Source organism: Lepisma saccharinum, chromosome 13, assembly GCF_977018435.1.
Source record: "Lepisma saccharinum chromosome 13, izLepSacc3.1, whole genome shotgun sequence".
NCBI classification, from domain to species: domain Eukaryota; kingdom Metazoa; phylum Arthropoda; class Insecta; order Zygentoma; family Lepismatidae; genus Lepisma; species Lepisma saccharinum.
The window spans coordinates 52,944,562-52,958,478 of record NC_139241.1 but is presented as its reverse complement, the minus strand read 5'-3'; the positions used below and the strand labels follow the sequence as shown (position 1 = coordinate 52,958,478).

Here is a 13,917-nt window from a genome sequence, read left to right as displayed (position 1 = left end):
TTTATTTCAAATTCACTGTCAGAAACTAGTGTTGTTAGTTTCTGCATGTAGGTTTATTTACTCTGTTGGTTGTCACTGTCAAGTTTTTAGTATTCGTACAGCATAAAAAGCTATAACCCCCCTCTCAAAATATATACATTGTATACGCCAAGATGCCCAATAGCCTGGCAACACATCATGAAAAAACATGCCAAGAAGACCCAGTGGGTTTATAAGTCAGTGCTGCCAATTCCTATTTGTAGGTTAGCTTAGCCAGTGAAAGATCATATAGTAGAATTTTTGTAGAGTGGGTGTTTGCGAGTTCCACGATGCCTTGCCCGAGGATACCCTATGCAGTGTCATCCTGATTGCGGAGAAGTCCTTCGCCTACGACGTGAAGAACGAAAGGGTCACGGAGCAGTTTTAAAATTCATAAAAAATTGCCACATACTAAAAATCAACATCCAACACATTTTAGGTTATATAAAATTTGTGAAAACCTTATAATACTGAAATATTAAAACAAACAGAGTCCCTTGTAGGTTAGTTCGATGCGTAAATAAAAAAATGATAGGTTAAGTTATATCACTTAGGATCGTAAAAAAATTTAAAAATCGTAAAAAAAGGATAGGTTAAGTTGTATCACGTAAGATCGTGATATACCTACCAAGTATAAATGGAAAAAATGAGTGCAGTGAAAATTTGTACTAAAACATCGCTAAACGCTATAACATCGACAAAAAAATTGTCAAAATATGTCAAAAACTTATATTCGATTGATAAAAAAAAATACCTACAAAATATGATCCTCAAATGATGACGTTCAAACAGTGCATAAATAAAAAAATGATAGGTTAAGTTATATCACTTAGGATCGTAAAAAAAATTAAATAATCGTAAAAAAAGGATAGGTTAAGTTGTATCACGTAAGATCATAATATACCTACCAAGTACGAGTGGGGGAAAAATGAGTATAGTGAAAATTGTACTAAAAACATTGCTAAACGCTAAAACATCGACAAAAAATTGTCAAAATATGTCAAAAAGTGATATTCAATTGATAAAAAAAGAGGATACCTACTAAGTACTACTTTGAAACAACCCAATACCACTACTTATAACATATACAAATTATTACTGTGAATATACTAAATATTTTTTTAGGGTCTTTTGAAATCACGGCGTTTCTGTTGAAACACCCGGTATAATCTGAAAAAAATTACTCTTGTGAGATGGTTGTCTCTCTGTGTCTGTGTCCATCCATCCAATCCTTAATTGCGTGTTTTTCTAAATCTCCATTCCATGCCATTCAACTTGAATGACAACATTACATAGGAGCTGATTGCAAATTAAAGGGAGAATCCAAGTATCTCCCCACCCCTAATAGACACAAAGTAACCCTGATCAAATTCCTGTCATATTTGTGGCACAAATATTTCCGAAATGTTGACAAAGCAAACAACTTTTCGCACTTTGAAACGTCATGAGTACAATCACTGACATTATGTACATTGGGATCCATGATTATTGCCGTGCAAATTGTCCATGACTACTTTCATTAATTTTTCTCTTACATCCTGTGTGTTTTTAAGCATATAGCATACCGAACTTTCTATCAAGAAATACAGGGTGAGGCAGTCAAACGGGAAGATTTAAAACATTCACAAAAAATAGAAGGAGCAAATATTATTTGTGAACATGAATGTACTGTACATGAGTGAAAAATTACTAGTGTACCTGAAGAATGTTCATTTTTTTTAATATGGTGTCAGTAAGATGGCGTCCTTGGTTTTGCACACATTGTCGGAGTCTCAGAATAAATCCGCCCATGACGTTGCGTAGCATCTCCAACGGAATGTTGTGGATCTCTTGGAGGGTTGTCTTTGAATACTTTTCATTTGAGGTAACCCCAAAGGAAAAAGTCATAAGCCGTCAAGTCGGATGAACAGGCAGGCCATGGAATATCGCTGAATCTGCTGATGAGACGACCAGGAAATGCGAGTCTAAGCACATCCATAGACACTCTGACAGTATGGCTAGTTGCACCATCTTGCTGGAAGAGTGTTTCTTCATCTGGGTCATAGTCATCGAAGGCAGGCAGGAAAAATGTGTGTAAAACCAAGGACGCCATCTTACTGACACTATTTTAAACATTTTTCAGGTACACTAGTAATTTCCACTCATGTTCTCTACTTGCACTGTTCATATCATCGCAGATCTGTTTGCATTTCTCAAAAGCGTTCGTCACAATTGTTTCCCGATTGGCAGACAGAAAGCTTTGCAGTCCCTGCAAGTGATTAACACCTATATCTACTGTAACAGACTTTTCTTGTAGCCGTAGGTTAACGTCGTTAATAGCTCGAAGGATATCAGCCCAGCAGAATAAGAACACAAGAAAGTTAAACTTCTTAAGGCTGTGTAGCAAGCATGTGGCAGCGTGTACTGTTTCGGGTGACTCTTTTGAGAGGTCACATAATTCCTCCAAAGCTGCACAGACATCCGGAAATTGGGTACTTAGAGAGACATGTTCAAAATATAAATAATACTTGCTCTCTCTATTTTTTGTGATTTTTTTAAATATTCCCATTTGACTGCCTCACCCTGTACTTAATAACTATTTAAAACGTGCTTGATGTTGTTGGTAAAAAAAATGAAAGGCTTCTCGTTTGGTTGATCAATTCAAGTATTAGTTCCATAAACACAGTTTGCTTTCTTATACTATAGGGTGATCAAAAAGAGACGCAGTTTTATGGAGAAATGTACTTGATTATTATATTTACTATATTCTTCTTCCTAGGTGGCGAGTAACAGTGAAAGCTGCAAAAATTTAGGTTGTAAACTGTATAAAGAGCTGATTAGGCAATATTATTGCTGTAGCCATGTGATTAGCTGTTTTGTTTTGTCTTGTTGTTGTGTTTTGTGTTTGTTTGTTATGTATTTGACGCGCTTCAATCATGTTTCAGGAGGACGCAGTTGCATCTTCATAACATTATTTTATGACAGTGACCAATACATACGGATGGTGCGAAAATTTGTTGACAACTATACATTAAGACCAGTGGAGTAGCATGGACATTTCGGGTGGGAACGCCAAGTCCGAAGGAAGAGTCGGCCCTTTCTTGTTTAATAATTTACTTACGGTATTAGTCGCCACAGGTATTATTTGCCTGAAGTCAGCTGGGTTTTCAATAAAACATCATCATTGCAAGTTTTAGCTAGAAAATTAGATGCCTCACTATGCCACAGATGTTTTGAACTCTGGTGTTCTATACCTTTTTTATATCTTTCTGCATGACGCAAGTCATTAAAAACCTACCTGAATCACAAGCGCCTCTGCACAACAGTAGACGTCATTGTTGTGGGCGATCCAACTACTGATTGATTTGGTTTATTTTACTTCGCTTTTCTACCACTTTTGGTTAATTGCGAATATGAATATGAGTGATGATATTGATGAAGGGACACTGACAAAGAACACCCGTGCTCACCCTGGGATTCGAACCAGGGACCTCTGTCGTCTTGGCGCACTGTGAAAAGCAGAGTGGATGATCCAAATATCGTACACTCTACTGACGTAACAGTGCCGATTAGTAATTCAGACCACTGTTTATTACATCTTGAGAATGCTGATAAACATTTTAAAATAATTTTCTCCAGAGACCATTCGATGTTAAGAGTTTTCAAATGAATCCTAAACATTTCCATTCACACAATATTAAGTAGTTAGATAATAACGAAAAAATACAATAAAAAAATAATAGTTTTGCGGGTTAAGTGGTAGAGCAGCCACAGGCTGAATTTCTATCACGAGGACTTCACCAACTTATTTGACAAAAACTGTGTTGATCTTTTAGTTTCTAATACACATCGCTGTTCGTGCGATAAATTATACAATGCAGTGGCCATTAAGAAGCAGTATATTTGAGATTGGTAAAGTTACGTCAGTCAATATTGCGTATTGTATCATCACATAGCACGAGTTGCATGAGCGCGAAGATCGAAGAACCGGGTAGGAATTCTGCCGCTGTCGTCTGCTTCAGAAGGCAGGAAGGGTCACATGAACCAATCACGGTAGACCTCTCGTACGCTGGCGTAAGAGAGCCCATTTACGCGCGTGCTGTAGAAATGGAATCTTTCCCTCCATAAAGACAGCAAGGAATACAGGAGTCCTGTACGCCGAACCTGCTCGGCGTCCGGCCGGGAAAGGCATTGAAAAGAGATGCTAGAACGAGTGTTGAGAGTGGAGCGTTGCAAGCGGATCGCGAAAAATAGCCATTATAATGCCATGAAGGTCAAACATATATGAAATTAGTCACGTTTTACTTTATAATCACAGCATTTAAGCATTTTTGAAATTTTAAATCTGGGAACGCCGGGCGTACGGGCGTACTATAACGCTACGCCAGTGATTAAGACAGGTTACAGCACAGGATACGTGGTTTGAACAGGGTAGTGCTACAGCGCATACCACCAACAATGTAATGGCGTATTTGCTACACTGTTTTCATGGACAAGTAATCTCTCAGGGGTCAGCTCGGTCTCCAGATTTATCACCACCCGACTTTTTCTTGTGGGGTTACCTCAATGGAGCTGCCTACGTAACACATCCCCACATTATTCCGGAATTACAAGCAACTATTCAAAACTGTGTTCATGCAATTTCACAGCAAACGTTAAGAGGACTCTTTAATAACATGATTCGCCGTATTCACTTGTGTGAATCTCAGAATGGCTATCACTTCCAGCACTTAACGTGCAATAAATAGTTTCCCCATAAAGTTGTGTCTCTTTTTGATCACCCTGTACAACGAAAGTTCTAGAGTAAGTTTTTCAAAGCCCTCCCGCCATACAACAATTTTAATTAGAACACTGCGCACGAGATCGAAGCTGTAACCAGAACGATTTGTGAATTTTAAACATGAATTACAGATAAGAGCATTCCTATGAGCCTACATAGCGATTGTCTATGTATGACCACATGTTTTGTATTGCGCGTAGTTGAAGAATATGACTAATCAATATTTTAAAAAACAAACACAATACACTGATTTGATCCATATATTACGGTCAAATATCTACTTAAAATTGAAATATGTAAATTCTTTTAGATACTCACAGCTCTACTCATTCAGATATCAACTTTGATTGTTTATTTTATTTATTTATTTATTTCGTCTTCTTTTACATGGCGAAGTTAAGGCTGTGGAGCCTTTTCTTCCACTTGACCATGTTTACAAAAAAAATTGAATATGAAATAATTAAAATATTGAAAAAAAGGAAGAAAAAAATATATAAAAAATTACAGAGAAATAAAAAATACAAAGAGAAATTACATATAAGAAAGGTAATCTAACCTATAGATACGGACACACACACTCACACACACACATACATATCTTTGCCCTTACACACGTACAAGCAAATACATAACACTACACTTACTTAAGCACAGTCCAATATTACACATACTTAAAACACAGTCCAAAACGGTATACTTTGACGATAATTCATCTTAACTATTACTCTAATTCATTTCAGTGCCTTACGTCCTTCTACTATTCTCTGCACCCGCCATATTAATAGGGAAATCAAACATTTAATTTTCATGGAGCCATAAAGTGGTTCGAATCCCACTTTAAACTGTAGGTCCAGTCCAGATGAACCTTTCCGTCCATATAGAGAATTTAAAAACAAACTCAACAGTAGAGGAAAGTGACCAAAGCAGGAATCCCTTTTTTTTCATCCCTGGTGCCATTATGGCATATTATTTCTATTAGAAATTTCATAAAATGGGTTCTTTCATATGTTTGCTAACGTTTTGAGTAACTTAATCCACCTTAAAGCGCATGATGCTTTTGCCAGTAAGTATTTCTGTAAAAAGGGACGAAAAGGAACAACGGAGAAAAAGTGGCCAAAGTCGGACCCCTCCTTTAACAACTTCCAAAAATTGGAAAGACGCAAGGAAATGTAAATATATGATATGTAGTAAATGAATTACATTTATTGAGCTTGCATAAAGAATATAGATGTACAAATGTCTTGGATGCTTTTTTCCACCCCATTGTCTTGTTCGTAACTGCGTCAATCGCCCTTTCCATTTGTTGGACATCCCACCTGCAACGCCCTTTCCCTTGAACATCTGAAACAATATGTAAACGGACGAGTAACGACCCTTTGCTTCAATTACAATTGTAATGTTAGGCATTCATTGAGGGGTCCTACTTAGGACATTTTACTCGTGGAGTCTTATTGTTTATACCAGCTGCGGCTCAAGGAGGAGAGCCGCCGTGCCATGGCACTACTCTCAGAAGAAATGCATACCTAGCCCAAGTATTGTTAAATTAATACATTGATAGTTTTATGACAAGGAGATTCGAATCTTGCAATCGGTCAAGCTGACGTGACGACCGCCCCAACCTCCTCACTGCATCTCCAACTGTTTCGTACACTCGGCGAGGCGCCGGTCCGCGCCACCTAAGAGCTGGCCTAACCAAGTTGAAACACGTGCAGAGGGTTGGAGAAGTCTCAGCGAGTAACATTTCCACCATGAGCCGGGAAGAAGGTGGCAGGGGGTGGTGTTAGCCAATGTGGTTAGACCATAAGACATGAGCCGTGCCCGTGTTCGCTTGGCACAGCGAGGGAACTTTCGCAGTGTTGACACAGTTGCCATCTTCAGAGATAAGTCGCTAAATACGACGGATTTGTAAGACCCGTTGGGGAAGTAATTCGTTAAAAAGGTACTATCTACTTTTCTGCCAACTTTTGGAGAATCGAACCTAGTATTTCTCCAAAGTTAAATGAACATTTTGATAATAGATAGATGCGCCTAGAGGGCAATCCAGACTTTTTAAAAATATAACAGTAAAAAATCCTATGGTGATGCGAGTTTCCTTTGGCATTTCGACAATTTCTTTTTACATCAAATGTCTAGAATATTTTCAACATCCAGTTGGAATACGTGTGCATGGGGAAGGAGAAGGTGAAAAGATTTGTTTTCCCTTCCTCTTGTAATTGTATTTTTAGTGAAGTGTCCTGTAGTGTATAAAGGTAGGTTAGTGAGTGAAGATGAATCGTATTAGTGTGTTATTACTTAAACACACACTGTTTTCCACGTTACCGAACGAGGATAAACATCTTGGCCAGTGGGGCAACCTCAAGGAGGGGGCGGGGGCATTGCAGAGTATTTTTTTTTTTCGATTTCTTGATCATGTTGGCACTACCCATCATACTTTCCGCCGGCCGCCACTGGTTTATACAATAAAACCACACGTATCTTCAAACAAACCATTACCATAATTTCAAAGTACAATACTTACTAGTGCCTAAATTGTAACAAGATTGCTACTTATCTCTCTCTTAATTAGCAGAATTCCCACTGTTGTGCACCGATGTACAAACTTTCATTCACACAAAAACAAGTCATGGCGGACTACAGCATCTGATAATTGCACGTTACTGCTGATACCTTCCCTACACAATCATTTCGTCATTCTTGACTTTTTTCGCCCATTGCCACCACGCGGCAGCATCTACTTACGGAAACAGGAAGGCCTCTTGGCCTTGCTAGTGAGAAAATGGAAAGAGGCCAAGGAAATAGAGAAGAAAGGTGAAGAAGACACAATGAACTTGAATGAGGGACTGACGATAAACAAAGAATGGAGGAAGGTGTTAGAAAGAGTGGAAAGGACAAGAGATAAAGAGGAGAGAAGAAGGAAGAAGAATGAAGGAAATAGAGCGTGAGATAAAGAGTGCAACCACATTCACTTTCAGGTGAATGTAATATTGCCACCGGTTAGTATGTTCCAGAACAACTTTCTAATAGTCTGGAGGGGAGTATTTTTGTGTATATATATCGTCCTGTTCTTGTACCTTGTTACATTTGTACTTGGTACATAGCAGGGGCGTGCCGTGACCTTTCGTGATAGGCAAGCGATGGGTTAATTTTTCGTTTCGGTTAATTATAATAATTTCAAATATACTACAGGCCTACACACATCCCTATCTACAATAATGTGCATAATGGTTAAGTATCGGGCTTGAGTGTTGTGAAGTGCATACATACCGTAAAATCAAATCTTCGCTGCAGGTTTATAAAGAAGAAAAAAGCCTCTCGATATAAACTTGTAAATTTCAACCATGAAGAAATTAATGATTTACTTGATATTTGAGGGCAACTGTAAATTAAATTACGTTCTTTTTTAACCCTAAAAATAATAAACATCCTATTAGCATAAAGTTTCAATCTTAAATAAACGGACGGGTTTCGGTTTCTTACTTGGCTAGAATTATGAATCATGACTTGTCTTCAGTTGGATGCAAGCGCAGATGTGATTCTGGGAACGTTCATGTCTTTGCACTGCATTATAAAAATTGCTCAAGTCACTGTAGCTTGTTCCTAACTTTGTATTGAACAAAACACATGGCCAACAAAATAATTTATTAAGATCATTGCTGCCACATAACCACATAATATTGTTGTACTGAGATGTTTTAAACTGCCTAATCAAAACTTTCCCATCTTTCTTAGTTGGTTTGGTTGTGCACAGTTCAGGACACGGTCGCTCATGGTTCACAATCACAAGCTCCAACTTTACACCATATGTTCTCGAACTGAATGGTTTTGAAAGAAGGTCCCTAATCAAGGCCTTACCTGCAGCATTGCAAATCGATGACTCTTCTGGTATGTCAACCATGGCGGAAATTTTCAATGTCATTTTGCACCAGGTACAAAAACACGACACAAAGAACAGAAAAAAACAGCACAATATCACAGTAAAAAACAACACGCAACAGCAGCACCCACGCTTCTAAATTAACCTTCCTTTTCACCCTAACCTGCAGTGTTACATACCCTCCATATTTCCGAGTAACCGACCACATGACGAATATGTTCAAGTACCGGCTGTGATTTCATTTCTTATAAATAGCATACGACTTGTGATCACTGGCTAACTTCATAATGTAATTTGTTGATTACTATAGAGTTTCAAACATGAAAATCGTACCGCGTTAGGTGATGCTCCGCATGCACAGAAAATTCTGGAAGTTAGCAACACTTGTGGCCGTGTGGACGAAGTCTTTCCACCACCCTTGCCAAAGACAGATGCGGTCTTGGTGTTGCTTGCCCTCGGCCTTTTCCCTTCGTAAACGGGGATGGACAGTGTCTATGCAAGAACTGCATAAGTCACTCGAAAAGCGGGGAGAAAGGCGAGCAGTCTTCTTCTTCTAAACGCGGTCAATCGTGGCGCATCGCCCAGCGTCGTCAAGGGTGTAGCCGGTTTATGTTTCAAGCCAAAGGAACAGAAAATAGAGGAAATGAAAATTCTGCAATGTAAATATCTTATAGTAAATAAATTCCATTCTAATGTGTATAGAGGCATTGAACAACGCAAGCGGCGCTAGCCCCGCCTTTCCTTACCACACGCTTCTGGAACATAGTCTGATGAAGACCTTGCTAGAAGGTTGAAACGTTACGTTTGTTTATATTTTTTATAATAAAATAAATTTCTGCCTTGGTCAGCTTATTGAGTTTTTCATATCATGGAAACAAGGCTTCATGGTGTTATAAATGTTTAATGTATTGCACAAGAGATAGTTCTACACATCATTAACTCCGCCATTACCGGTTGAAGATCTCTCCACACCTCGAGATAGGATTCTGAGAGGGAGATTGGCAGTCGCATGGACGTCGGCAGGGTGGGTCGACATCTACTCTTTTTAAATTTATGGCTAGACTGAATAAATAAAATGCATTATCTAATTACTGAGTGTTTAATACATATTTGTATTTGCATTTTTGTCATTTTTCATCTGCCTTTTGTCTCTTTAGGTTAACTACGGGAATGAGGATGAGTGATGACTAGGGCAATAGAACAAAAACATACCTATCCTTTCTTTTACCAGGATTCAACATCATATGTGATGCTAACCATTACACCACAGCTTTAGGTGGATGTTTACAATGTTTATGCTGTATTGGAATAATCAGTTTGTATATTTGTGTCATTGCAGGTGGAGACGTGCAGGACCTTGGACCAATAGACGGCATTGACATGTGGCGAGCTCTCTCATTGGATGAAGAATCGAACAGGACAGAATTGCTTCACAATATTGATGACATTATTGGCAATGCAGCACTCACTGTGGGAGATTGGAAGTTAGTGAAAAGTAAGAAAGTTGCCAGTACTATCAGATTTCACTATCATTATATATTAATGATGTGCTGGCCTCCTCCGTGACCGTGCGGTCTAAGGCGCTGTGCTTTGGACTCCGACTGCGGGACGGCATTATTCATATAATAAACTTATGGGATGATAAAATAACTAAACTGAAACTGCTACTGCTGCTACTACTACTACTACTAGTAGTAGTAGTAGTAGTAACAATAATAATAACTATAATATAATTTAAAATACCGACAATGCAATAATTTTAAAAATGAACCCCTCTTTGACAAACTTCTGCATATGCCACTGGTCTGCATCACAATATTTTTGAGAGGAGGGGGTGTCTTCGACATCTTCGATTCGACCCCCCCCCCTAGGAAAATTTCTGGCGACGCCCGTGAGCAGTTGGGAGATCGGCCTAGGCCCTTCAAGGGCCTTTGACCTGTGATTGCAAAACTTGTTTTCCAAAACTGCTTTACGATTCCTTTGAGACTTCAATATTATAGCAGCCTAATATTTTCAACATGAGGACCAAGTTGTAAAATTCTTATGTCATCATCACATGAGAGTCCATAAGGTGATTAAAAATTTGAAAATTTGAATATTCATGGTGCCTGGTAGGTATATAGAGAATTTTAAAATGGTTGAAGAACTCTCTTAATTTCAATAAAATGTACGAAACATTTTAGAACTGGTGAAACATTCAAATGAACAGGAAAAAAATGATTTCTATGCATGTTTAAATTTGAACAAATTTGTTTTTGAGTCGCCCGTTTTAATATAGTGACCCATATGAAACAATGTTTCCTAGAAAAGTTGCCTGAAATTAATAGACCTATCAAATAAGGCCTCTTTATTTCAGGCACCACTAGGGTGACACCATAGACATTCAAAATAGCATGATCTGATTCAGGGGTGGCCACCCTCCCTAAAGGCCAATGACGAACTCACCCCCAAAAGTATAGAACATTCGCCCCCCCCCCCTTTATGCCGAATTGTTTACTCAAATTATTTTGGTCAGACAAAATTTGCGGAACAATATAATACAGACATATTTAAGCAATATATGTTTACTTTTGGTACTTCAGCCTCACTTTCTAACATAAAACGTACAAAACTGCTTAGGCTCACTGTCATTGTTAGCGTACTGAACCTTATTCTTAGTATTTTGTCTGCTTCACTAACCTTGTATTAATGCGAACAGCACGCTCCCCCCAACCAAATCGATTCTAAAGGCATAAGAGGTGGTGTTTCATTTCAACCCTATTGCCGCGATAACCACAGGTAGGTAGAAAAACTGTACATAATAACCATAACTAAAAATTAATAACAAGACAATCAAACGAAAGGATCCCTCCATTTTATGTGAAGATATATAGAATTGGTATAAATATTTGTCCCCCCAAAAAAATTCCAATGACGCGCCCACCTATGGGCACCCCTGATCTGATTCATCAAATGTTATTTTGTCGGGTAGCATTGATAGTTTGTGCAATTTGTTATCCATTTTGAAATGATTATACCCTCTTACAAAGTTCGAGACCAACTCTCTAGCATCATAAACAAGACAATAAAAAATTACTATGAAAAAGTTGTATACCTTAATGACCTCCATACACTATGAAAGATTGTCTTGGGATAGACTGTACTACAGATTTCCAGACTCCATGAGATCAAGACGAGAAAGGTGTTTATAAATTAAGACAAAACCAAGACAGACTTCCTAACAAACAAGACAACACTTGGGGTCCCAGATTTGATTATTTATTTATTTTTAATAACCATGTGGGTTCCAGTATAGGCTAGACAAGACCAAGATGTCTGCACAAATTGAAACAAGAACTAGGCATAAAGTGGGACCACAGGCAAAATGACCTGCACAGAACCACGTGTCCTGTTCATCGTACTTTTACGAGGAGGGGAAGTGCAGAGAGGAGCAGGTTTCCTTATGGTCCGAGTTCAACGGATGGAGGGGAAGATGCGCGAAACTTTTGGCCGAAGGTCCTTTTGTTTGTGATTGCTCTTTACCTGTGTAAAATCGAGATCAGATCGGGACTTGCTGTCTGAGACAATTTCTATGTTGATTGTTTGACTCATGACCTCAGTTTCAAAAATACAACTTTAACCCCCTGTCATGTCACTGGTGCTCTTGTATTTGTGCTTCAATCTTAACCCCAACAAGAAAGAAAAGCGAAAAGATTATCAAAAATACAATTACAATAACTAATTCAATATACTTCTCACTAGATACCTCATATGAAGGGTCCTGGGATGATTGGTATGGCCCTTCAGGAAGGAGTGAAGGAGAATACAACGTGACGGCAGTTCTCACGAGCCCAGTAGCCATCTCTCTCGAAGCCATAGGATTTCCAATCACAGCCAATATCACCGCTCTAAGAACGGAAGCGGATGTTAGCTGCAACAGTGTGCCAGATCCTATTCCCTGCAATCCCCTGGAGGCAAACTGTTTGTTCAACATACGTCAGGATCCGTGCGAACAGAACAACCTTGCAGACGAGTTTCCTGACATCGTAAGTCAGTTGGAGAAGATTCTGGAAGACTACAACGCAACTGCTGTTCCGGCCAACAGCGTGCCTTGGAATCCAAAAGGGGACCCTAGCTTCTGGGACCATCTTTGGACCAATTGGGGCGATGGAAATGGCACTGACATTGATGATGAATCTATCGAAGACAACAATGTTTGAATTAAAATTGTTGAGATTGGCAATCATGAAAATGTATGTAAGATCATAAAATGATTAATTTGGAAAACACAAATGTCTATCTGTCCTTATTCTATTAGTGAGAACGAAAGTTTTATTTTAGTATGATTAAATGGCGGAGTTAAGGTAAAAAAAGAACCTTCTTTTCACTCAACTAAATGCCAAGAACACATGTAATGCATGTCAGGATATGAGAAAAATATATATTTTACTCATATGCCCACATGCTATATTCAAACTGGCAAAAATACACCATGTTAAAAAGTATAGTACATGATTGTTAAAACTTGTTAGGACAATCAATTATATATGACTGTCATTTTTTTCAGCCTGTATTTGTTACTTGCCCAATTCCCTCAATTATTTCACTACTGCTCCATTCGCCTTCCCAATGGTGTAGTGGTAATGATGTCTCCTTGTAATCAAAGGGTCTCAGACTTGAATCCCAATGAAGGCACATCGCACAGGGGTTCAGTCACACCCCACTTTAAACTTCAGTTCCAGACTCAGTTAACCTATCTGAGCATTAAGTAGACTTAAACGACTTAAAAATCAAAACCATTCTTTTTGGTTGCATGTCGTACAATTAACCCCGTAGCTATATTTGTATTTTGGCGTCCTAGACATGATTCTTGTTTGACGCCATCCCCCCCATGCCCCTTGCACTACCAAGCACCGTGCCATTGCTATAACCACTTTTTTTTTTTTTTTAAGGAATACCCACCCCTACGCGGTGGTATCCCCCGTCATTCACACTTTTTTTCAACTTTTACACTTTTTTCAATTTTTACAGTACTCTCAGTTTTTCACGTTTGGACAAACAAAATACCCATGCCTTACCCGTGACTCGAACCCGGAACCTCTGGCGTTGCAGCGCGCTGTGCTAACCACTCCGCCACGGAGGTCGACACCACTGAGCTACCGAGCCGGCCTGGCCTTGACTCGGTAGCTCAGTGGTTAGAGCAATGGCACGGTATGCCAGAGACCCGGGTTCGAGTCCTGGTCGAGCCTGCATTTTTCGCTGAAAATTTCTACGTAAACAAAAACTA

General features: G+C 38.9%; 1 protein-coding gene across 1 annotated transcript in view; it reads left to right on the top strand.

Annotated features, from left to right (window-relative positions):
• The window catches only part of LOC145996963 (arylsulfatase B-like), a 79,198-nt gene extending 66,282 nt beyond the window's left edge, over positions 1 to 12,916 (top strand). The window contains exons 8-9 of the mRNA XM_083133553.1: positions 9,991 to 10,146; positions 12,393 to 12,916. Coding sequence (XP_082989679.1) covers positions 9,991 to 10,146; positions 12,393 to 12,850 — 614 coding nt within the window. The 3' untranslated portion in view covers positions 12,851 to 12,916. The remainder of the gene's footprint in view (positions 1 to 9,990; positions 10,147 to 12,392) is intronic.
• Positions 12,917 to 13,917: the final 1,001 nt, after the last annotated feature.